Source organism: Molothrus ater, chromosome Z (genome assembly GCF_012460135.2).
Source record: "Molothrus ater isolate BHLD 08-10-18 breed brown headed cowbird chromosome Z, BPBGC_Mater_1.1, whole genome shotgun sequence".
Taxonomy (NCBI): Eukaryota; Metazoa; Chordata; class Aves; order Passeriformes; family Icteridae; genus Molothrus; species Molothrus ater.
The window spans coordinates 24,433,320-24,458,459 of NC_050511.2; the positions used below are offsets into that span (position 1 = coordinate 24,433,320).

At 37.7% G+C, this 25,140-nt stretch overlaps 1 protein-coding gene across 1 annotated transcript in view; it reads left to right on the forward strand.

Annotated features, from left to right (window-relative positions):
* ANKRD31 (ankyrin repeat domain 31) overlaps positions 1-25,140 on the forward strand; it is a 64,478-nt gene that overhangs the window by 1,853 nt on the left and 37,485 nt on the right. The window contains exons 3-9 of the mRNA XM_054518015.1: positions 3,303-3,349; positions 3,954-4,033; positions 5,045-5,085; positions 9,785-10,447; positions 13,660-13,799; positions 14,213-14,340; positions 17,406-17,585. Coding sequence (XP_054373990.1) covers positions 3,303-3,349; positions 3,954-4,033; positions 5,045-5,085; positions 9,785-10,447; positions 13,660-13,799; positions 14,213-14,340; positions 17,406-17,585 — 1,279 coding nt within the window. The remainder of the gene's footprint in view (positions 1-3,302; positions 3,350-3,953; positions 4,034-5,044; positions 5,086-9,784; positions 10,448-13,659; positions 13,800-14,212; positions 14,341-17,405; positions 17,586-25,140) is intronic.

Below are 25,140 nucleotides of genomic sequence, written 5' to 3' on the forward strand. Positions count from 1 at the left end.
GTCTTCTCTAAGCATATTTAATGATTAATTATTGATAAACCCACTGGGCATCCCCTTGAGGAGGTCTGGTGGCTTACAGCTGAATTGAACTTCATCTTGTCAGCTACATAGCACAGAGTCTGCAGGAATGTATCAAAGTGTCTTCTCTGGTATTTCATGAGATTATAACCTTTTAAATTTGGGGAACAAGCCCAGGACGAAGATGAAGAAGTTGTGGAGCACAGACTTTTTAATACATTCCTTTCGGGAGCTGAAGGGTAATTGTCTGGGTTGACTGTGCTAGAATACACCCTGGTTTACTCAATATGAAATTAGCTGTGGTCGAGTGATTGAAATTGCTTCTTTCAAAAGGAATTGATAACAATCCAAAATGTAGAATAAATTGTCTGCTTGTATGATGATGGGGTAGTTATTTTACTCTATGGATAATTCTGCATTCCCTAATCTGCTAATTAGCCAACCATGTATTTTTTTGTATTAATGTATTTACCATGGTTGGTAGCTTGCCCATAAAACTTCAATTCACTTGAGCAATTAGCTTTCCACCTGCAAATGGCAGGGTCATGAAACAATTAGAGACAAACAGGTTCTCTGCTTTTAACTGTGACTGTTACACTGTCTTTAGCTGGATTCACCAGTCCAAAGCCTAGGTATGTGTATCTTTATTCGGGTAAAAGAGAGTTTTTCTAAAAAGAGCTAGACTGCTTCCTAGATGACAAAAGGTACATTGAAAGAAGACATGCTTTTTACTGAAGTCAATGTTTTACAGCTCATTCTAGAATTGAAAATAAATTTGTCTCAACTGGCAGTGTGAGAAACAGTGAACAAAATCCAAAAGATGCTGTTATTTCAAAAATTTTTCTCCATAACATTATTTTGCTCCTTGAATGTCTGAGGGTTGTCTTGACTGAAGTTTATCATGATTTTCTAAGGATGAAGGGAATGAGAGAAGTGCACATTTGCTCTTGCCCTTTCCCCTCTGGGAGATGATCTGACTAGCTGCTTCTTAACCCTCGCCTTTGGCTTCCTGGTTCTCACCAGATTAGCTATTCCCAAGTCCAAGGACAAATGCCCAGTCCACTAAAGAAAAAGTCAGAAAAGCAAAGAAACCTAGTATTTTTCACCAAATAGTTTTGGTAATTCTTAGTATTTTTTGTTTTGGTGAAACCTGTATAGCAAGACACTGGCAGCTTGGTCATGCACAGCTTGGGGACAGTTTAAAATTTTAAGCTTTTACTGAATACTGTAAGGAATGGTCTTGGCCTGTTGTCTTTGATACCCATATGGGAAAATAGCACCAATGTGGCTCTTCAACCGCTTCAAGAGCCAACATGGAACATGCTATTATAGAAGCTTTCCTTCTGGTTTGTCCTCAGAAATTATCATGTATGAATACAGCATATATGATCACAGCATGTGATTTGATATGAGGTTCGTGCAGAATAAATGGCTGTGAATGTTTTTAGGAAAAGTAACATCTGTTCCAGTTGTTCCAGAGAGTCTTAGCTTTCTTTGTACTTCAGATGGGTTGTGGGAGACTTATGATATGCAGTCCTGTCTTTGATTCCATCATGTAAAAATTGTAATTAAGAATTTTCATCTACCAGAGATGCAGTAGACATATATACAGATTTTGTAGGATCCAGGTTCTTTTCAACAAGTAATTTTCATTATCTGTTAACATGGTATTCTACCATGTTAACAGATAATGAAAATCAGACAGATGTAATAATTTTAAGTTTGTGCTTTCCCCTTTTTTATATTTTTTTTTCTTACAGTGTTTGGTGAAGTGCACCAAAAGTTGTTAGGTAACACCTAACAGCTTTTAAGCATTAGTCTTTTTTTGGAAAACATCCAGAGTCCCCTCATATATAAATAAGTGCTCAAATGAGAAAAACTACTGAGATTTTGCAGGAATTTCTTCACTAAAAATGAGGGCAGGATGAAATACTGTTCCCAGTATTCAGTCAGTGGCCAGAAGTACAGTTTGTGTAATGTATATGGTTTGAGAAGATCTCTTAACCAGTGACCAATACACTGATTTCGCTTAGAACCTAATTTTTTAGCAGACAAAACAGCGTCTTTATCTGAGTTGTAGTGGTAGTTTGCTGATGTTTTAAAGCACCTCTCTAATCAATGTTATCCAGTTAGAGAGGTTTAGTAGCTGCTCTGGTGTTGTCCTGACCTTGCTTGATCTCTGGATAATGTTCTGTATAAATATTCAGGCTGACTCACCTGAAGGGTCTATGTAAGCAAATAAATAACTTTCTGGGAACTGTCTAATTGCCATGTTTTGGAGTTACATCAGTCAATAATTGATGTGCAAACTAAAAAATCTGTTCTGTTCCAGGGAGCCTTTTAGCAGTCCTACGTCCTGCTCTTAAAGCAATTGTTAAGGTGTTTGTTCTTGCTGTGTGGCTAGTACCTAGTGTAAGCCAGAGAAATTGTCACATAGTGTCCACTCCAAGGTGTTCTTAGAGTCGTCTGGTGCTGTTAATGTTGTCCACTGTAAGTCAATGATTCATTTTAAAATTGCAGCCAGTGTGTGCATAGTCCACTAGTAATACTCAGTCTTAGCTAAATGGTGCAAGAACCATTCTGCAGTTCACTTGACTATCTTAATCATTCCTAGTTTGCCCTAGACTTTGTATAAAGGCTTCTTTTTCCATACTGAGGGAGATCTCTGCATTATTGGCAAAGGTACGAAAAGGAGATCCGAGGTCTTTGTAATAAGGAGTTGGAATTTGGCTCCTGCTGTGACATCAGGGCTCTCCTTACTCACCTGTTCTTTCCTGTGTTGGTTTGTGGTAGCCCTGCCACTCAGAATTGGCTGATATGCAAGTCTTGAAGTTCCTTAAATATGGAATTTATAGGGATATTGAGAGCAGTAAACTAAACATGACAGTGTTTGGAACAGCACCCTATCTTATTTAATGAAAAAAAGTTATCAAAGAAAGATTGAAACTGTGAGTTGAAATTAAAAACCTTGTGTTTTGGTTCTTTGGTCTATAAAACATGTTAAGTTTGGAGCAATTGTATCTTTGTTGCAACAGTTTGTTTTCCTTGTGGATGAATGTTCTATTCTGTAGTCTTTATTTATTTTTCAACATTTTTGTCAAATAGTACAAGTGAAAAAAAGGTTTAAGTGGAATGCTTTTGTTTCTTAGTAGCAATGTATGTAATAATTTGATCTAAGAATTCCATTTCCCAACTAAATTAAAGGAAGAAGATAAGCCTGCAATTAAACTGAGAAAATAAACAATTAAGTACTTACTAATTAGTTATGCTTTTTCTTCTTTCAGGTACTTCAAGAGGCATGCACATATGACCAGTCTCAATCCCTACTGAAGTGAGTATAGTGCATCACATAGGAATTCCAGTCAGGCATAATGTAATTAAATAATCCTGTTATACTTCCATTTGTACGTTATTTTATTCCCAGTGTTCTGTTGAGGAACAGTTTTCTTGTTTGCTTAGTAAAGGATCTGTATTTATGTCGGCAATAGTTCAGTGTCCAGTATGGACCAAGCGGTACTTGGATTTATTTTTGTTGATGGTCCTACCTTAAATAGTTTAAGAACATAACCAACAAGAATAACAGAACTTGGGGAAACCTTAAAAACTTGTAATAAATAATATTAGGCTTTTTGTTCCTGGAAACTATGGAAAGTTTTCAGTAGAAGATAGATTTATAACACAAATATAGAAAGAAGTAATAAAGAAGAGAAAAGGCCATTTTTTTTTCACTTAGAGAACAAATGTGTAAACATTGCTAACTCCACATAGGAAATCCAGAAGTCTTATTTATTGCATGTCCTTGCAAAGAAAGGACCTCTAAAATAACTGCAGCTGTTTCCACAGATAGCAGCCAATTCAAAGTACTGTAAAAATGTTCCTAAGATGAGCAGATTGCAGTTCTTTAAGAATTTTTTTATTGTATTATTTAATTCTAGGGATTGGATAAACCATTCATCACCTACGCCTCATTTTTCATTAAATTCTGCACCAGAGGAACAGCAAAATGATTCTGTAGGTATGTTGTATTTGTACAAAACTAGGAGTTTCTCCAGCTGAGGCAAAATCATTTGATAAAATAATTTGATAAGCTGAAGGTGAGTATCCAGTTAAGTTTATGCAGAATCTGACTATACATGTTTTTTACAACAGTTGTTCAGTTTTTATAGTCATGGACTGCAAGTTCTGTTTTTGTAAGTATTGTGTTAGGATTGTTGGAAGAAATAACTGTATTCTCATGCCAGTTGTATGTATCAAATTTAAAGTTATTTCATTGCTGTGGAGTTTTCTGACAAGGGTTACATGCCACATGATGCCTGAATACCTTAAAGATGTGTAAGGTAAAAAGGTCATGGAGGGTTCCTACTTGCTTCTTTCTAACATACCCAAGAATCAAAGGCATCTGTAAGAAAAGAGAAACAAAAATGCTATTGTTCCTCAGGTCCGTATGGCATGTACTGCTACTTAAGTTGTCCTTCCATTCCTCAGTGTTCCCAAAACTGCAGAACTAACCCATCTGTTTTGCTGTCTTCCACTTGAGTTTATTTTTGGTAATCCAACAGAAAAACATTCACTTTATTTCTGATTAGGAAATTGCCAGGGAGTCACATGGATGTTGAAACAAGGTGATGAGATCAGGGGGTTTGGGATCATCGCTATCCAGAGGCAGTAAGGTATTGGATTGTTTTAGCAGTATTGTCTAACTGCACTGTAATTAGAGAGGGCAGAGGCTAGGTCTTGTCATGTGAAATTCCGTCTGCAATTCCGTCTGCTGATAGTCTTTGGAAACACAGGACTCTAAATTACGGTGAAGAAATGTGACAGAATAGCTCTGGCATATTATTTGGTGACTAACAGAGCCTAACCAAAGATTTTATTGTTAGTTCCATTAGGGGAACATGACTATAGTAATTTTTAAGGTTTGAAACTTAAGCCTCAATTAGGGAATTATGCCATTTTTTAAGAGATGATAAGACCTTTCATAAGTGGAAAGTAAAACTGAAATATTTTTCTATTCTCCTAAATTTAGATATCAAATTGAATGGATTTCAAAAGGATTCAGAAGAAAAGGTAAGCAAGCACATAGCTATTTACACTGACACTGAGCACGTTGAAAACATCTTTAAAGCTAAGCTTTATTTTCTGGTTTTTTGGTAAGAACTGTAGTTGCTAAGCTTGCAGTACCCAAGGGTAGAAGCATGGCAGTGAAAGTGAGGTGGGAAGGACATCATCATGAGACAGAGTCTGTAAGGGCTGTTACTTAAGCTTAAGTAATGAAGACACTCAGTAGCTTAAAATGTTCCCCACCAATGGAAGCTATGAGACAGGCAATGCATTTGGATGATCTCTGAGGAGGAAGAGGTTATCTGTAACTGTCCTTTTGTTTGGGAGAGTCTTACTTGTGGTCAGAAATAGGTAGTTAGCAGAGTTTCTGTTGTGAAAGACTCTGCTTAATGCAGAGTCCTATCATTATGACTGTGTCATCTAGTCCCATTGATTTGTACCTACAAATAAAAAGTTAGGGTTCTATATAAATCAGTTTTACTTGGCATTTTTCAAGGATCCTTTTTTGAGGTTTATGTCAGGGGAAAAGCAGTTCTTGGTAAAATTCACCAAAGGCAGATTTGAGACCAGTATTGATACCAAAATAGTATCAATATTAGAAGTTACAGATAGTAACTTTCTAACACAGTTGTGAGTATTGGAGAGCAGTCATTCTTTACTGCAGCAGTGGTCACTTGGAGGATGTGTTGAATGTAGCTCAAAGTGATCCTTCACTCCATTGAGAGCCCTGAGTGTCAGGTGAACAGGCTTTATCATACATACCAATCCTGCATTCATTAGCTATCCCCCCTTACTTGATGTACATCTATTACTTCATCTACATAGTTGCACCCCTTATCAGAAGTCTTTGTATGTGTGGTGGTTTGACAGGAAATGTGTTTTTTGGGATGCTGTGTTTTGGGCCAATGGATATTCAGGCTTTAATATTGGCATTTAACCTGGCCATTAGGACATGGATCCACCTCTGAGAACACGGGGTTAAAAGCAGAGCTCTCCCCTGGGAGGGTCCTCTTGGGTTTCCTGCGGGAAAGAGTTCGGGTCTCTGCCCCGGCCCAGCTGCTGGCTGGGCAGGGGGAGGGGAAAGCCATGAGGCCGAGAGAGGTAGGCCTGAGCCCGGGGCTGGAAGGGTGGAAGAGAGAGAGAGAGACACCGGGAGCCATCGGGCAGCCCCCCTGAGAGACACAGAGAGAGAGACAGAGAGAGAGAGAGGGAGAGAGCCGCTGCCTGGGACTGTAACCTTGAGACTTGATAAACACGGGCCTGTGCCGGCAGCACGGCTGGGACGGAGAAGAGGGGGGGGTTCAGCCGGCCGCTTGTAGGAGCTTTTAACCCCTTTTTGGAGAATGAGAACTTTACAGAACATTGACCTTTCCTAGAAGAGAGATAGAGTGGAAGATGAGGAAGGAAATGGGCCAGTGTGAGAGAGGTCTGGGCGAGCGAGAGATAGTAGAAGAGTAGAGAAGAATCCTAGTGGGAAGAGATGATGGAGTGGCTTTTGCTGGACTCTTTTTGTACAGCCATGGACAGAACCATGTTCCTTGTGACACAGAGACTGCATCTAGGGGGAGGCAATGGCCACAGAACCAAGAGGGTTCAGTGTTGGTGCCCCTCGGCCCCAGGGGGTGAAAAAATATGGGGGGGACAGATATCCCAAAGGAGAGATTGTGGGGACAGGTGTCCCAAAGGAGAGACTGTGCCTTTTTTGGATCGGGACAGAGCATCCTTAAAAGACAACCCTAGAAGCAGTTCTGGTCCGTGTTCAGTGGTGAGAGCACTGGACATGAAAAGGAAGAGGTCACGATGGCAGATGTACTCCGGGCAGTGCCACGAGTGACACAGAAACACACGAGGCTTCAGCTGTGTTTCCAGGGGAAGCCCATGGTACAAGAAGGACTCCTCTCCTCTTGATGAACTGAGGATTGATTGTCTAAAAGGTGGTGCTGGACTGAGAGTTGGTGATTTGAGGAATAGATGCATTGCATTGGAAATTTGGTGGGGGGAGGAGGAAATGTATTTGTAAGGTTTTCATTTTCCCTGTGTGTGTTCCTTTTATCTATAGTTGTAGAGTAGTTAATAAAGCTCAGTTGTTTTTTTTTTCCTTTCCTAAGTAGGAACCTGCTTTGCTTATTCCTGGTCACATCTCGCAGCAGAAACCAGGGAGAAAGTATCTTCATGGGGGCACTGGCATTGTGCCAGTGTCAAACCATGACAGTATGGTTCTTTGGCGTCTTCTTTGGGTGTTTTCAATGTCCTTTTTAGGTGCCTGTTCCTTGACCCCTACTTTTGAGTAAGCACAGTATCATTGTTTTACATAACCTCTGCTTCATCAGTCTTGCAGAACTGAGCTAACATCCTGTTTACATTTTGTATGGCTTCTGTTTGCCTAAGTTACATCCTTAATCTAGTTCTCCAAGACTGTGCTGTTCTATTCCTCTGTCCTTATCAGAGTAAAATGCTGTTCTTTTCTACTGTCCTTATTGCTCATGTCTTCCAGCAAATATGAGTGATGACAGGGTAACATATTCCATCTCAGAACAAAGGGGGAAAAATGAAATCTCTAAGGATATTCTTTTCTGGAAATATACAGCTATTAATATAAAACTATAAGTTTATTAAATGAAACATTCTCATTGTACAAGGTTAGTCCCATAGAACAAACTCTAAATGCCTTGAAACAGAGATTTCCTATTATTAATAACCTCTGGAGAATAGGCAGATTGAATGCATTGGGAGTATCTCCAGAGAAGATATTTTAGGAGCCCAGAGTAAGAAGGCTGGAAATAATCACTACAGTGGATTTTGCTTTTTGGATATTGGCTGATGTGGCCCTAAGCAAGGTCTGAGTCCTGCAGAAGGATCTTTAGTGAGATGAACCAATGACCATCACAGGCTTCCATGTATTATTTGAAGCAAGGTCAGGACAGACACCTTGACAACCAGCAGTGAGTCACTGAATAGTTTGGTTTTGTGTATCCCTGAAAATACAAAATCTATAAATTACCATCTGTGCATAGAATTCTGACACCTCACAATTAGTCTTGCTGAGTTTTCTTGGTTTGATGATGTAGCAGCACTGATTTCTGTTGTGGTTGGTCTGTCAATAGTGGGGCCAGTACTGCTCAGTGTCTTCATTAGTGGCCTGGAAAGTGGAACATACAATATCCTCAGCAAGTTCAGAGATGGTACTGGAAGAAATGACTGATAGACCAGACAGTTGTGTTGTCATTCATAGGGACCTGAAAAGATGGGAAAAGTGGGAGGAGAGGAATCTCATTAAATTCGTCAAGGGGAAATGCAAGAAGTTCTGCATCTGGGGAGAAGTAACCTCAGGCACCCGTACAGCTGGGGACTAGCTGACAGGAAAATAGCTCTGCCAGAGAAAGATTTTGGAATCCTGGTGGACTCTCTGCTCTTGTGGAGCCCCACCTGGACTTCTGTTTCTGGAGTTTTGTGAACATGTCACATTTAAGGGTTGAATTGCAGTTGATTTTGGGGATTTTAGAATCTTGCAAAATTTCACCCACTCTTCAACACATGCATTGAGCCTTTTTCTTAGGCTCATACATATACATGCTGTTTATACCATAGTTCTTCAAGTAGAGAAAGTTATCACTAAAGTCTGGATGAATTAGAGAAGTGGTGTAAAAATAAAATGTAATTCAATAAAGAAAAGTAAGAGGTAATCAGTACTTAGAAACAATTTGATGCACATATAAAAGATAGGAAACAGCTGGCAGGGGAATAATTTTTCAAGAAAGAAACAGGGATTTAAACTAGCTTGCAAACTGAACCTGGGTGTATGCAGTCAGATTTCTGCCCTTACTGCTTTATTGTGTGTGAGCTTTATCTAAATCATGTCACCAGTGGTTAAAGGTTTCTTGCATTGCCTGGTATTGCCACTTGCTGGCAGCAAGACTCCAAAAATGCATTGAAAGAGATTTTCTTAGATCCAGTATTACTAAGTACAAACACTATTATATAGAAATGTTATATAGAAAAAATATGATTTAGGTCTCTGGAGGCATCATATTTTTTTTCTGTGGAGCATTTAAGACAAGGATGGGGAAAAATTAGAAAAACAATTTCTTCATGTAAGAAAGGGTGCTTCTGTTGAATGTACCTCAAAGTGATTAGAAAAAACAGCAGTACTAATTTTCCGAGAACAGTTACGATTTTGTGCTCTGTACTCAGTGTGGAAACCACACCATACAAACTTCTCAAAATCCTAAGGTTTTGAACTGAAGTTTGTGAGACACAAATCCTCTGTATCTGTATTGGATCGACATAAACATATAATCAAAAAGTTATTGTGAATATGTTTGCTTTCATTATTTCGGTGTGACAGAAATTTTGGGTGACTTTCTTTTAAAGCCTTATAACAACCTCAGGTTATTTGCTATTGCCATTGGTAATGACATAATATCTTTGACTAAAACAGATTTAGTCTCTTCTGCCCTGGATTTTCACTGCTATAGAAGTCAACAGCTGAAGTTGAAACTTCTTTTGAAACTGAGCTCTTGGTCTAAATCTTGTTAGTATATCGTATGAAGGAAGGCTTTGAGTCTTCTAGGTTTTGCAAAAGTTCATAATAAATATACACATGCATAAAGAAAGAGAGATGACTTCTGAAGTGAATTTTAGTTAAATGCTTTTTAGTAAGAGTTGCTCCATTCTTTTTTGTAAACTTTTTAAATTTAATTTTTAGATATCACGAAAATTAAGTAATGAAGATTGCTATCCAGAAATAAGCCTCTGTCTACATGATCCTGTGGAAGGCATAATAACAGTTCAAGAGGAACAGACACCAGAAGATACAATTCCACGTGTTTTAGATTATTGCCACAGCACCTGCATGACCATTATTGATGCAGATAACACAGTAAAAGAGCATTCCCTTAATAATGATACAGATCTTTCACTGTCATCCCTAGGAAAGATTTTCATGGATGTATTCACTGAACTGAATATAGAGACTAGTGAAGGTGACATCAGTGATTTGTTGAGATACCCTAGTGATTCTGAGAGTCTTAAAGTTAAAAACCCATGGCCTGACAAGTTAGAGTGTCAGGGTCATGCCTGTTCCGTTGATCCATCAGCAGCTGAGAGCAATGATGCCCTGCCAGTAGAGCTTGTGGTGCCTCTGAATGCCTTGTCAGGATCAATGGTACAACCTGCCATTCCTCTGGTGCCAAATGAGAGACAGCTCAACGCCAAGGAAGAGCAGCTAAATTCAGAAACCAGTGTTCTGCAGGTAGATGATGACTGTACTCAAATAACAAATGTGATGGAGCCTCGACTTGCTGCAATTCAGGTGGAAGAAATAAATGCCTTCACAGGATCTAACTTGCAGAGCACAACAAATGAGCAAGTATAACCACAGTTTAATTCATAATTGAAATTTTATGTTTATCATAAAATATTATATGAAGCATCCAAATTACTTGAAAATGGGAATCTTAGTAAAGAATAAACTAGCATCAGTAATTTGCATGTTTAAGTAATTTCAGTTGTTTTTGTTTTAAAAGTCCAGTACTTTATTTCCTGTTTGGATGTATTCATGTTATGAAAATAGCTAAGCTTGCTGGGATGGGAAATCCTAGAGCAGTTAATTTATTGACTGATGTGGAAACCTAGAATCAGCCTGGGTTTTTCAGAAACTCCTAGACCGCCTGTACATCTTCTGTGTCTCATGTTCTCTCCAAAACACCATTCTGTTATTTCATTGTAGCATACTGATATATACCAGCCAATTCCATCTCCAGGTTCCTACGGCATCCTGTTCTGTTTATGATACAGGCAATAGTGTGCTATTTTCTTTTGTCATAGTTCTCACTGCTGTAAACGCAAATGCTTTGCAAGTATTACAAAATAGATCACAGCTATGTCTTTCCTATAGACTAGAAAGATTAGTCTGTGGGGATTTTTTACACGTGTATTTAGAAATGGTATTTATTGTATTTAGTTCTGCCTATGCAAGACATACTGAAAAAACTGAGGTATGTGTTTATGTTCTTGTCTTTCCCTGAAGAAACCAGTATGTACGGATAGAGCATATGATCCTTCCTGTTGCTGCTTGTGCTGTGAAGGTGTTCTGTAACATGTCATTTCTGTTCAGTAATACCAATGCAAAAATATGGAGAGGAGCATGAAAGGAAAGCCATAGTTTCTTCCTCTTTAGATTATAATTAGGGAAAGAGAAGGACAAATATGAGACACAGATTTACACTGCAAACTATATTAAGCATCTCTTGTAAACCTGCAGCGTGATTCTATGTCTGTATTGTATTCGAATAATCTGGAGCTGCTAATCAGTGATCAGGCATGTAAAGCTGGCTATTTAAGGTAGTTATACAACCCACAATGGCATAAAGCATCCAAAAAATATGAGTTAATTCTGTCTTTTCCTGGTAGTATTAACTGAATATATCAGCACGTAAATGTGGCACATTAAATGTGCCACAAAGATGGCTAATTTCAAGGTGCTGAAAGGTCTGTAGGCCAATTGTCTCAGAACCATAGCACTTTACAAAGCTCTTTCAGTGATGTATTGATTTCTGAAATTTGCAGCACAGCTGTGTGAAGATTAATGTATAGATTTACTCAAAATTGCAGTTAAAATTGAGAGGCAGAGTCTTGTGGAAATGGAGATCTCTACCCTCTTGTCAAACAGCAATCAACCTTATCTTTTTTTGTGCCTTTATCTGTTGTTCTTAAAGGCAGAAGGTAAGGAGGCAAATTACTAAGAAAAAAAAAACAGTTAATTTGTTAGTAACCGTTGAATTGTAACAGTATACTGTTCACCTTGGTTTTTGCTCACCCTTCTTTCTTCTGAGTATTTTTGTGTTGAAACAAGTATCCAAAAGAGGAGAGTCTGTACTGACTTGTAGATGCAATCAGGATGCTGGACATGCCAGCATCCTGATTGCATTTACATGCTGGATATTTTAGTATATGGTCTCTTATAAAGCAAGTGTGGCTTTTTTTTTTTTTTCTTTGAAATGTTTTCTTCTCCTTCTCTAACCCTGCTCCCAATTGCAGATGTGGATCCATGGAAAGTACAACTATGATAGTTTTCTAAAATAATATATTTGACTTTCCCAGTTGCCATAACCATTAATGCTAGGAAAGACCTTTGGGATCATCAAGTCCAATTGTCCAGCCATGAACCACTGTGTTTACCACTAAGCCGTGTCCCCACGTGCTACAACTATCTGTCTTTTGAACATTTCCAGGGATGGTGATTCCACCACTTTCCTAGTCAGCCTATTCCAGTGCCTAGCCACACTTCCAGTGAAAAAAGTTTTCTTCATATTCAATCTAAGCCTTCTTTGGCACAAGTACAGGCCACTTCCCCTTGTCCTATTGCTTTTTACCAGGAAGAAGAGACCAGCCCTCACCTCACTACAAACTCTTTTCAGGTAGTTGTAGAGAGCATTAAAGGTACTGATAAGAATCCTTTTCCTCAGGCTAAACGACCCCACATCCCATGTTAACTTGCATTATCTCTTGACTCAGAGGCACCACTTCTCTGAAGGCAGTTCCCCTCTTTAGTAACGTCTCTGCTAAATATGACAAAAAAAATAAATCAGTGTATTCTCCATTTTGTTTGTATCGCAAAAAAAGACTAACCAGTTCTCCCACATCATTGTGAAAGAATTTCTATGCGTGTGTGCTGAGGGTGTGTCCCGAAAGCTTTCAGCATTACTCAAGTATGTAATAAACTAATTAAACCCAGGTTTCAGGAGCTTGAGTGATTCATGGCAGCATGTCCCAGTCATATAGCTAAAACAGTGAATGAACTCAAGCAACTCCAATTAACTGCCATGCAGTGACCTGTCTTTAGCGTGGGATTAGAGTTAAGTCTCTGGTATATATGAATCATTTAGATTCCCCTTTGCACAACTTCAGATGAGGTGAATCTCTCTCTCGGCGTAGCTCTTCCTCTTTACAAGTGGTGGGGTAATGAGGGTGCCTAGTGTCATCTACATGCCTGGCTTTTAGAAGGTTGAAGATAAGTGAATCTCAGCTGTAGTGGCTGTAGCTCGGGGATGGTATATCTTTAGAAATAGCTGCTCAGCTGGGAGTTACTGAACTTCAGGTGAAACAGGGATCTCACTTTGTGTAAATTTTTTAGGCTTCTGCAGCAGTGAGATAGTATGGGCTATCTTAAGACATCTCAAGCATCATCTTATTTTTTAGGATGGGAGCTCATGTCCATAGGAAACTGAAATTAATCTGTTGTCATTTCAGATGTCCAATCAAATAACTTTCAGATAGAACAATTTTTGTTTGCTGTCACCCACCCTAGATTTATATTTGAAGTTGTGACTCTGAGTAGCCTAATTCTTTTGGTAAATTCTGCCAGGACCACATTGCATGGCATACTACTTCAGCATTCCCTCTCCTGTGGCAGCCTCTGTCTTTCATACCTGTAGAATTCCAGTTATTCACTGAAGCAATCCCTCAATTCTCTGTGGGCGTACAGTTTAAAAAAGAGTGTGCTTGGAGCTCTTTTATATATGGCCTTTGTTTTAACTTCATGTCTACCAGTTGCTTCTAATATTTCTTTTTTTGTCACAGCCTGTGAGTGGTCAGCAGAGAGAGGAAGAAGTAATGTCAGATTGCTTGGATGCCACCTTTAGTGAAAAACAAACTGGTGAGGGACGTTCATATTCAGTGAAGCCTGCAGCATATGCAGAAACAGCCCAAACAGCATCAAGGTAAGTGAGACCTCCTCAGGAAAGTACAGAGATTGTTTCCTCTCATCACCAAATTCTGGAAGAAACAGCAAGAATGGCTCACAGTGGCAGTATAAAAAGAAATGAAGCTAAGCATTTTAGGTATGAGAAATTTATGCATAATAATTCTTAAATTATTTTATGTATATTAATGTAATAGATACAATGCATGTGGAGTACTCATTTGTCATTTGAATGACTGTAAATGATCAAAGAGAAAGATTTTTACTCTTTATTTAAAGATCTGGGAGTTAGTTTCTCTCCTGATTTACTCCTTATTCAATACTACCTAAGTTAGCCTGCTATTACAGAGTTCCTTTTGAAATCAAATGTATTCATATTCTTAGCTCTACTATAGACATTGATTTATATAAAGAATATTTTTGTCTTGTCAGTAAAATTCAGAAATCTCCTTCTGAAGACAAACAGGATCTAGAAGCCATCATATGGCAAGAAATAATTCTGAACGAGTATGCAGAAGCTAATCAAAGGAGAAGGAGCAAGAGAATTGACAACAAACAGAGTAAGATACTCTATGATTTTATAATACAGATTATTATTTGAACAACTATACTGAATTAAATATAATTCATAATTTTTCCAATATATTGTGGCATGGTTTTATTTTAAAAATATGTTATAAACATTCATTTTAATAATTAAAGTTATAGATAATTTCCCTTCTTCTGTAAATCCTTATATTAGCAACCTAACAGATTAACTTGTTTGCATAAGAATCATGAGATGTTTTTCAGAATGAAATTTTTATTAGTGTTTTATATGAAAAAATACAGTGTGTACTGAAAAGGAGAAGAGAATTGTTTTTGTGCAGAGTGAAAATGTAGATCCTGAGCTCCATTTGTTTTTCTTTCTGCCATGTAGTGTTGTGTGCAAAATCATAGTCAGAGCAGTGCCATCCTCAAGAATTTACCTATACAAAATGGTTTATTCTATTTTGAATGCTTGCTGTTGTTACCCTGTCTACAGGATTAGAGGGCCTTTACTACCACAGAGCACTCTCTTTTCTCTTTTGAAGTATTTTTATTTGAAATATTCTTTGTTAGAGACACAGATTGCTGTTTTTCATCCTTTGAAGGTACATGCAGAGAAGTTCTTGGCCTTGCAGAGGAATTTTGTGGGAGAATAAAGAATTTCTTCACTCAAGTCTTCACTCCAGCACCTTTAAGATTAGGTCTTACCTGTTGGATTTTTTGATTTTTTATTTTGTTTTGTTTTAAGTCCACTCAAACTGGGTTTTCTCATTTTCTTACAATCATTTAAACATCTTACAAAATTTGTAAGTATTTGAATTGCAACAGCTATGTTACAGATCTTAAAAAACATGAAGTCCACTTCCAGTAAACAGGATTTAATTCTCTGATGCAGGATTTTAATTATTCACAGTGGAAGCACCATTTTGATGAGGTTTAAAGTTGAATGACTAACTGCTCATCTATTTCAAATCAACTTGCTATTTTCCACTAATAAACAAGGTACTGATTCTTTAGCATAGTTTCTGTAGAAAGACTTGCACTGTCTATAGAGGTAGCTTCATGGTAAACCAATTTAGCAAGCTTACCTCCCTTTCACATCAGACTTTTTAAGAGCCCATGAGTTATCTTAGTTTGGCAATTCACTCTAAAAACTGCCGCATAATAAGTTTTGGTTTGGGTCTGCATGTGTCACTTGTTTTGCACAAGGTCAGGTGCATGGAAAGCTCTAGGGAAGGCAAGTGGAAGTAGTGGGATATAGATCCCTTCAAGGAAGATTTTAATGAGGTAAAGTGTAACATAAAACTGCACATGATTCTGTTTATGTCTGTGCAGTTTAATCCCTCCTGAACTGCTTGGCTGGTTTAGACCAGCTTTGACTAGTGACTGCTTGTCTTAAACAATTGACGTCTTACAAGGCTGGACAGCAGAGAGTGTTCTCAGCTGAGGGAAACCCCTATCTATTAGATTCTAAAAATCTACTCAGAATCAGGAATTTAAGAATGTTTGGAATTAGTCCAAGCTCACAGTGTATCACAGTGCACAAAACATCAGGCTATGTGAGTTACATCTCTAGAAGAACTATGGGTTTTAATGTCTATTTCTGGTGATACCAAATTGATTTTTGCCTTTTTTGCTTTTATGCATTCTCTATATTCTTTACACATATATATGTAGCATTGTAGCCCATTATTGTATTCATAGGTAGTCCTACTATTTTCCCCTACCTTTTCCCTACCATGGTAGGCAGAGAGACAAAATACATTCCAAAGGTTCCAGGCTGAGGGTCTAAGGCCCCTGTCCTACCTTGGTTTTTCCTGGGAGACAAGGTTGAAACCAGCTCTTTGAGACACATTTTGTAAACAAAATTTCGTTCCTATCTGAGATGGGAGGATTCAGAAAAGGGTTGAACTGGGCAGGAATTACCTCACATCTTACGTCTCTAATTGAGGATTTTTGTCAGTTATGTTAATTTACTAAACTTATAAAACTGTATTCACCCCATATGGGAATGTGGATTTTCCATATCTGCCCCTGGAGGCCTCCAATAAAGACCAGCCTTTATATTATTGCCCAAACTAATATTGCCTTGAAAGTGTGTTTTTTTCATTTCTAGGTTCTTTAAGGCATCACTGGCACCTGGGTGGAGTTTTAGGTCCTGTGAGGCACACCTGATACAGTTTGTGGAGAGGAGCAATGTGTATAGTCCTAGGAGTTTTTATAAGTAGATGAATTAATGGCCTAGGCCTGCACTATGTTTTTCTTCAAATGATTCTCCTGGTCTTTCTTCCCTTCTTTCTTTCCTCCTTGTTTTTCATTAGAGGCAGTAGCCAGGATACTCTTCCCTACAGTTTTAAGGGATGTTGGAATAGCAGTACTGGTGAAGTACAGAGCAGCTCATCTGTGTATTGGAAATAATTTAAGCCAAGCTGAAAAGTGTGATGACTTCATAATGGGAGATAGTGTTTGTTTTGTTAAATACTAAACTAAACATTAAAAGCAGTCTCTTCTAAATTTTACTTTTTACATTTAGACCTCATATTCGCCTTTCATTCATTGCAGAAATGACTGAGCTGGTTGTAAAGTAATGAGAAAAGATAACCTGAGGGAGCTAATATCAATCCTAGTGTAAATACTTTCTCATGAAGCAGAGACTTTAAAAGATAGAAGAGTAAAAAAGAATGGTGCATAAATTTTACTTTCAAGAAAAGTTAAATTATTTAATAACTTACTAGTTATTGAGATGGTCACCTTATTATTATTTGAATGCAAAATAGTGATTTTATTATCCATTGGGAAGCAATGCACCTTGCAAAAATGTCATTAGAAAAGGTCTGAAGTTAAAACATTTCTACATGCTCTTATTTCTGTGTGTTTAATTTCAGTTGGAGTTTTCTTATGAAATTCACTATGACATCTTTTATTAAATGGCCTTATTATTCCATTTGTGATTTTTTTTGAGATTTTCCTTTTTACTAGATTGATTGAACAATTGTTTCTTCAGGAAGCTTATTTACTAACTTTGATATAAAGTGAAGCCAAGATAAGAGAGAAAAGATACTTCTCTGTGCAACAGATCTTTTACATTATTTTTCAGAACGAGAAGCCTTTGTTAGGAATTCCATAAATCCAGCTCGCCCCCTATCACTTTCCACAATCCACAGGAGGAATGTGTATGGTGAGAATTTACTACATAGAGCTGTTACTCACCAAGACATAAACCTTGTACGTAAGATAATAAAAGCCGGTGGAAATGTAAATGCTCAGGATTATGCTGGTAAGTTGCAATTGTACTAAAATACTATTTTCAGTACAAATACCTGCCTATAACTAATAAAAGCATATATTATGAGTTTGTGCAGTGGACAAGACTGTAAATTTGTAACTGATCATCTGATTTTTAAATTTTTATTGGTTTAACTTAGTACTTGTTAATGGGAAAACATGTAGATCTAGTTATAAAAGTATACAAGAAGAGAAAACTTTGAGGGAGAAGTTAAGCACTTGAAAAAGTTACAAAGTGATGCAATTAGGTTTACGTGCCTTAGTTCAATGTTTCCATGCATGCTTATCACAAAACAGTCATTAAATACAGTTCACTAAATAATCACTTTCACAGGTCCTAAAGTTGGGGGTATTTTTTGTCCATTTCAGGGGCCAACTTGAGATTTCAGGATATAATTTTTCCTGTTAATTTTTCCAGGAACTTTGATTTCACCCTTTACATCTTGAGAGAAGTTGAGCACAGCTTTGAATTTTTAAAGTTGTGATTACTTGGTGTTTTCCATTTTTTCTTTGTCTTGGGCAGGGAAAAAATCTTGATAAAGAGCAACCATCTGTTAATGTTTTGATTAAAGCAATTGGTCTTATCCAGTTTTGTGGGTGTTACTCTGTGTCAAAGACTTCACTATGCCTTAATTATTACTTGGTTGTTTCAAATATAGGACTCTTCCTAATCTGCATTTCTCTGTCTCATCCATTAGTCTCTGAAAAATTTCCATAACAACAACGAAAAAAAATTGTTTCAGACAGCTGGCTCTTCTGCTAGAAAACTTCATTCTTACAGTCTTTCCATATTGCGCTAGCAGCTAGGATTTCACAACTGTCCTGTGGGAAAGAAAAAAATCACATTCTGCAGTTATAGACTATTGCATAATGCAGGCATATAATGGACCAGAATTAAGGTTGAAATTCTCTGTCTTCTGGAATATATTGAGAGATAGATTGGTTCAGCAGCAAATCTCAGACTTCTATAGCAGAGACATTTGAGCTAACAGAGTGACTTGTAATATGTACTAACGTGTGCTGGAGGCAGAGGAGAAAATATTTTGTTGGTAGGGTTCAAACCTTGTGTTGACAGCTGAGAAGTGCTGATAGTGTGGGTTCAGCTGCAGCCACAGTAGGCAAGTGTACTAAAATGCAATGGTTCTAGATTTTGGGGTCACAGCTGCTTGCTTTTTCTGCCTTTGTGTATTTTGCTAGGCCACCATCTTTTCATCCCCCAGATTATGGCTGCTGGTTCTTTTGGTGCAAAAGGAGCAGAGCTGCACAAGATATCTTTTAGTTGTATTCCTTGAAAAGATAAGAGGTTGACCTAGCCCTGCTTCTTTTGCTTCTTTTATTTTCAGTGACACAAGTGTAATCAGAAAGACTTAACAGACTTGGGTCATTTTGGCACGCACTTTCGTCTTGGTTTCTTTGGGTCATTGTTCTGCCTCTGTGTCTCCTTCTTAAAGCTTCCCCCCAATGATTATCCATATCTTAGCCTAGTATTTTTTCCTTATTCCTATGCTATGGTACTCTGCTTCAGTACCTTACTGAGTTTTTGGGATCTCCTGTTATTTGTTGTGTTTTGGGGTTTTTTTCCTCCTTTTTATTTCCTGGACATCAGCATATAGGATATGGCCAGCATATTAAAGATACTGTCTTGTACTCTAAGTTTGAGTCTTGACTCACAGTGTCCTGAGGGATCTGAGAAGCAGTTACACAAAAACTTGTGTTTCTTCTTGATTTGGAGTATGCACAGTGTCCTTGCAGACTCATGTTGCTGATCTTTAGGGATTATTTATTGAATGTGTGGCAATTTCAGTTTTTACAGGTCTTATTACTAGATCAGGTAGAGTATACTTTTTATTGAGAGTGAAATTAGTACATTCCCCTAAATGCAAATTTTTATTATCTCTTTAATATAACAAACCCAGTTACTAGGAATATACAATATTCAGGGTTGGGTTGTGTGTAAAAGAGCCTCGAGAGTTTCCCTCTAGTGAAATTAAGATAATTTTGCTTAATGGGACTAAAACAATCTTATTAAGCTCTTTATTAATACACTTATTTAGTATGTGAATTAGGCCCTAAACAAACTTGTAATAATGGAAAATTGTTGAAGATCAAGACTCTCCATCAAAGTGATCTTCTGGAGGCCATGTTAGTTTCAGAGCTGGAAGTTAGGAAGTGGAAAATCCTCTGTGTGTTTCCCTTATGTCTTTCACCCTGCTTGTTTAAGGACCTGATGCATGGTTATGCTAAATCCAGTTCAAAGACTTGCATTCCATATTTTTCCTAAACAGCTCCTTCATAGAGTAGAATTCATGTGATATCTTGGGTTTTTTCCATATACCTGGGCATGAATATGCAATTTTACTAGGGACTTTTCATTTATTTGAACACTCGAACAATTCTTGGATGGCCTTACAAACATTTTTGTTTGCTAGTAAATACTTAATGTCTTTATTTTGTCACTTGTTTCTTACTTACCCTTTTCAGCATAGCCATGTAAATAAAAGAGTGCAGTGAAAAATTACTTTGTCCTTAAAATAGCATATATATTTTATTCCAGAAGAAGTTACTAAAATATGGGATTAATAATTTCTATTCTGTCCTTTCATAACAGAACTATCAAATCTAAACCTAATGTTGTTACCACAGCATCTACTTCCTCAGTAGCTACAAATTTTGCCAAAAACATGAGATCTCCCAACCCTTGTGACGTTCTCATAAACATTTCTTCATACATCTTACTGGAATGCACCAGTTTTTACCATTTCAATATACTCTGTGAAGTCTTCATCAGTCACTTCATCTAAAAGTGACATAAATTTCTATAATTTTTTTCAACTGAATGTGATATACATGTTTTTTTTGTAGGCTTGACTGCGCTACATATAGCAAGTGTGGAAGGCTTTTATGGGATAGCAAATCTGCTTTTGAAAGCAGGAGCTGATGTTAATGCTACACAAAAGGAACAAATAACACCCTTGCAAGATGCAGTTAAGGAAGGCCATTATGAGGTATATCTGAATTGAACACAAAGTGTGATTTAGGAAGAGAAGTTATTGTTGTTGAGTCCAGAAGGTCACATGTTTTTGTACAGGGCTGGTCTTTTTAGATTATAGGTAAATTCAGGAGCTTTCAAGTCCTCTCTGCCTGGTTTCTAGTCAAACTGCTCCATGCTTAACAAGATTTGTCCAAAAGGAGAAATTTTTTCTAACTGTTTCATACAATGGTTGTACTACTGAGGAGTAGATTGCTACTGCTTAATACTACTTCATTCACTGATTTTGTAAGTCACCCTGCAGAGTAACTTCTGATTTGAGCAGTCTTCTGGACTATTAATGACATTTTTTTCATGATTTAGGATAGATGTCATGGATATATGGCAGGTCATCACAGTCATGCACACCCATGTGTTAACACAGAACATGGAGGATTATGAAGTCAGTCTTATATTTTGTAGGGTCTTAAACTGAATAATCAGTTTGATTTAATGGTAAAATTTCTTGCCAAATGCAATGTTTTCATAAGCCTGTGTCTGAATTGCAGATTCTCTTTCAGTCTGGTGGTGGTCACCTCCACCTCACTGTGCATGTTCCTAGGGTAGCCCAAATTTGTGTAGGAGTTCTGTGTGTCCCTTTTATCTGCTGGCAGTTTTTTTCTATAGACCTATATGCTATATGCTGCCTAATTCTTCCTGATTTCCAGATTTTAAAGGGTTTTTTGGGGAGTGTCTAATAAGTGTTGTTCCTGAACATTTGGTCTTTTTCACAACTGAGATGAGACTTACTTTGTTTCTCCTGGAAAAGTCTGTCTGGAGCAAAGGGGAAAGGTGGACTTCTGGTTAATAATTTTTTCTGAGACTTGAGAGCCCCAAGAATAAATTGCAGCTTGTGCATGACAGACTGTTCCAGGTTCATGAAATATTTCTGAGTTTTGTGACTGTAACCTAAGATACCCATGGTTGTGGATGAAGGGCTCTGCATCTCTGCAGGTAATACTTACGGGCCAGCAACTTGAGTGATATTGGAAGAACACTGATCTCAACTGTGTCACTTGAGGCACACCAAGATCATTCAGCCCAGAGCTGAGTTGAAGTAATGCAAGCTGTATATCTAGAAGGAATGGTACTACATGGTGGTGCTCTGTCTACTCAGTAGCAGTAAAATTGTCTTATTGTAGTGGTCTGTCACAGTCTATTTTGTTGTTTTTTAACTAGCAACAAAATAGTGATAGTGATTCAGTAATATGACTTTCAGTAACATGGTATTTGTAACTGTGTTTTTCAAAGCTACCTTCTCTGTGTGAACTTATTATTGTGGATTGGAAACATAACTTTTGACTACTTTATAATTTTCTGTACTTGCGATATGCAAAATCAATTTATTTCAGAAAAAATGGTAAGCATAGAAAAGATTTTCTAGTGGTCCATTTAAAGGGGAGAGCACCCATGTGGTGATGCTCTCAATGATCCTGTTATGGAAGAAGAGTTCTCAGTGCTACTGATTGAAAAAATGTAAAGACTTGGGACAACTTGTGAAACCAAAAAGGGCTTTTGCTGCCAGCTGAACCCTTTTTATTTTTCTCTCTTGTTAGGAGAATGTATGAGTTAGGAAAACTTCATTAACAATTTTCTCATTAGCAGTCTGGTTAGAAGTAATGAGGGACTTGAACAGGGAGGTGAGGGATGTGAGTCAAATTCAGTCTGAAATGATAAGCGATGCTCAAGAAATAGAGGTACAAGTAAAATTACATTAATGCTGAAATAAGATTGCAGTTACCCATAGAAGCGAAATAATCAGACTGTAAATTTCCCATGTCTTAAAAAAGTATTTTGCAAAGGTTGATGGAAGATTTTGCTAGTGGTAATTTCTTGAGTAACAATAGATTCAGGCTTTATATTTGTACAAAAATCATAATGTTGTTAGCAAGACCATCTCAATGTGTTTCGTTTGAGCAGAAATAGCTGTCAAAACTTCCCTTGCAATCACAGGAGTCACAATAGACACATCTAGAGCACAGTTTATTTTCTCCTAAAGTAGATACCGTAGATGGATCAGCTGACTCAAACCCTAAAATCACCTGTTATTTTCTGCCAATTAAGAGCTATGGGAGGATGAATCCTTCCCTGTATTTTGAGAGACTTTGTTTCAATAGCATCAGGTACAATGGAACAATTGTAAAAATAACTGGAACAATTAATAGAAATAATAGAACTATAGGATAATGATGTATCTAGGGGAATGCTTGATGTGTATGAACTAAAATAAAGAGAGATTTGATTTTAGTTGCTTGTGTTGTCAAATATGAGAGAGAGAAGCCTGTATAAGGATTCTGAAAAATACTATCAGAAAAAAAATTATCTGAAGAACTGATTTTTCTAGGTGGCAAACTTATTACTTTGGTATGGAGCTGATCCCTTATTAAAGAATCAGATGGGAAAGTGTGCATTAGAGGAAGCTTCTAACCCATCTATGATGAAACTTCTTGAACGTTATGTGGCAAAATCCAGAAGATACTCAGTAGCAGGTAGGAAAGAATTACTCTGACATAGCATCACTGCTAAATGGAGAAATTTAGAACATCTGTTGGATTATATTTCCTTAATTACTGCTGGTACCTCAGTGGCCTTCATTGTCTGATGCCTTGCGTTAACAGTGAGCACTCCTTACCCTCCACAGTTGCTGTATATTCACAAAGTATAAGTGTCCAGCTCTTTCTTGGGCTGGAGTTAGCTTTAAAGTTGAAATGAGGATGTGGAACACAATAGTTATCTATCTATATGGAAGATGCAGCATTGCTTGACTTGCTGATGGATGAGATATGGTTTAGAGATAGAGATAAAATTAGGTTTTAAAATGCATGAAGTCTGAATTTTGAAGGATCCATAAGAGAAAAAATGGGAAACTACTATTAGATCTAGAACTTAGGGGTTGCTAAGCCTTAATTACTGATAGGGCTGGGCACAGGAAAATATTACTGTATGTAACAGCTAGTGAAGTTGTAAGGAAAAAGTTGGGTTACAGCTAGTGATTGGCTAAGGAGGAAGTTGGGTCTTGTACATTCTTGGGAACTTGTGAAATTGTGAAGAAATTTTGGAGGAGGCTGTTTGATCAGAATCAGGTACAAGGTAAGCCTTGATTACAGCTAGGATTAAGACCATGGACTCCCATGGGACTGTGTGGGCTGTAATATGTGTAAGTCAAAAGGAGTCCCAATCCCTCAGACTATTATCCATTACTGCTTTTCCACATGGATGGCAATAAAGCTTTAACATGTAGTCCAGGGATAATCAAGAGACTTCAGACAGGCAATTTTTTCCTCTCTTCTTTCAGTTGTGAGCAGGGACATTGGAAGCAGACAAACCCCATCTGTTAATGCGTGACTCTGTAGCTAATGTCACTGCCACAATTCTGGGTTTTTCAGTAAAGGGACGGTCTGGATATCCCCAGGCCTTCTGGTGTCGGATGGCATTTACCTATCTCAGGGAAGGAAGAAGGTCTTTGCTCAAAAGTTAGCAGGGCTCATTGATAGAACTCAAAACTAGACTTGAAGAGAGATAATATCAGGCTTGCCCCTGAGAAGCTGTCAGGTGACATGAAGATTAGATAGATGGGGTGCTAGTGAGGGCTCTCAGCCTTCTGCTCTGAGATTCTTTGGGTCTCTTGAAGCACACTTGAAGTCTTACAGAGAGGAGCCAGGGGTTATGCTAAGTTTCAAAAAGAATTGCTCAGGACGCTAACCATCAAGAAAATTTGAAACATTATTTGAACAAGATGCTATTTGCAACAAAGATTAGACTCCAAAATTTGATAAATATTTTATATCTTGATGTGTTTTAGATTCCAATAAAACCCTTATGGGCTTGATATTTTTTCTTGAAAGCTAAATATTGTAAGTAGTGTTATGTGCAATGCTGTAGACATAAGACAGTGTATATGTAAAGTAAATTATGATCTCTTCAGTTCTGGTTTCTTTCTGTCTTTCATTTTCATTTCAGGTGGAGATGATTCAAAGAATATGTTAAATTCTACTCAGTGTGTAGAAGATACAAACCAGCGCCAGGTATATCTTTACAAAGAAATCTGATTTGATCATAAATTGTTAGAAGTTTGCTGACCGTCTTCGGTAAACTAAAGCAGATGACTGTTTCTGAAGTGTGTTTAAATTCCAGCACACAATGTCTTAGATATGTCCAGCAGGGAGTGGACATATCACTGAGAGTGACAGTTCATCCTCACTAGTACTTGGAGTAAGGTACAGCCTCATAATGATGCAAAACAGAGGCAGGTGTCTCATGGACGGTGGTTCTTGCTGTTTTTTCAAGTGTTGCATAGCTAATTCAGGAAGTGTGGTACATCAGTGCCACATTCAGGAAGTGTGGTACTGTTTGTACTTGCAGAAACCTTACTGAAACTGCCATTTTTTGCCTGGCTTGTAGCAGTAGGATAATTATGTCTTGCCTCCGTGTAGAGTAAGTTGTGCTGGGTTTTGAGAGAAAAGGGTTGGGAATACACTGTCTTGTGTAGGGGTTGCACAGTTATGCTGTGAGGTCTCAG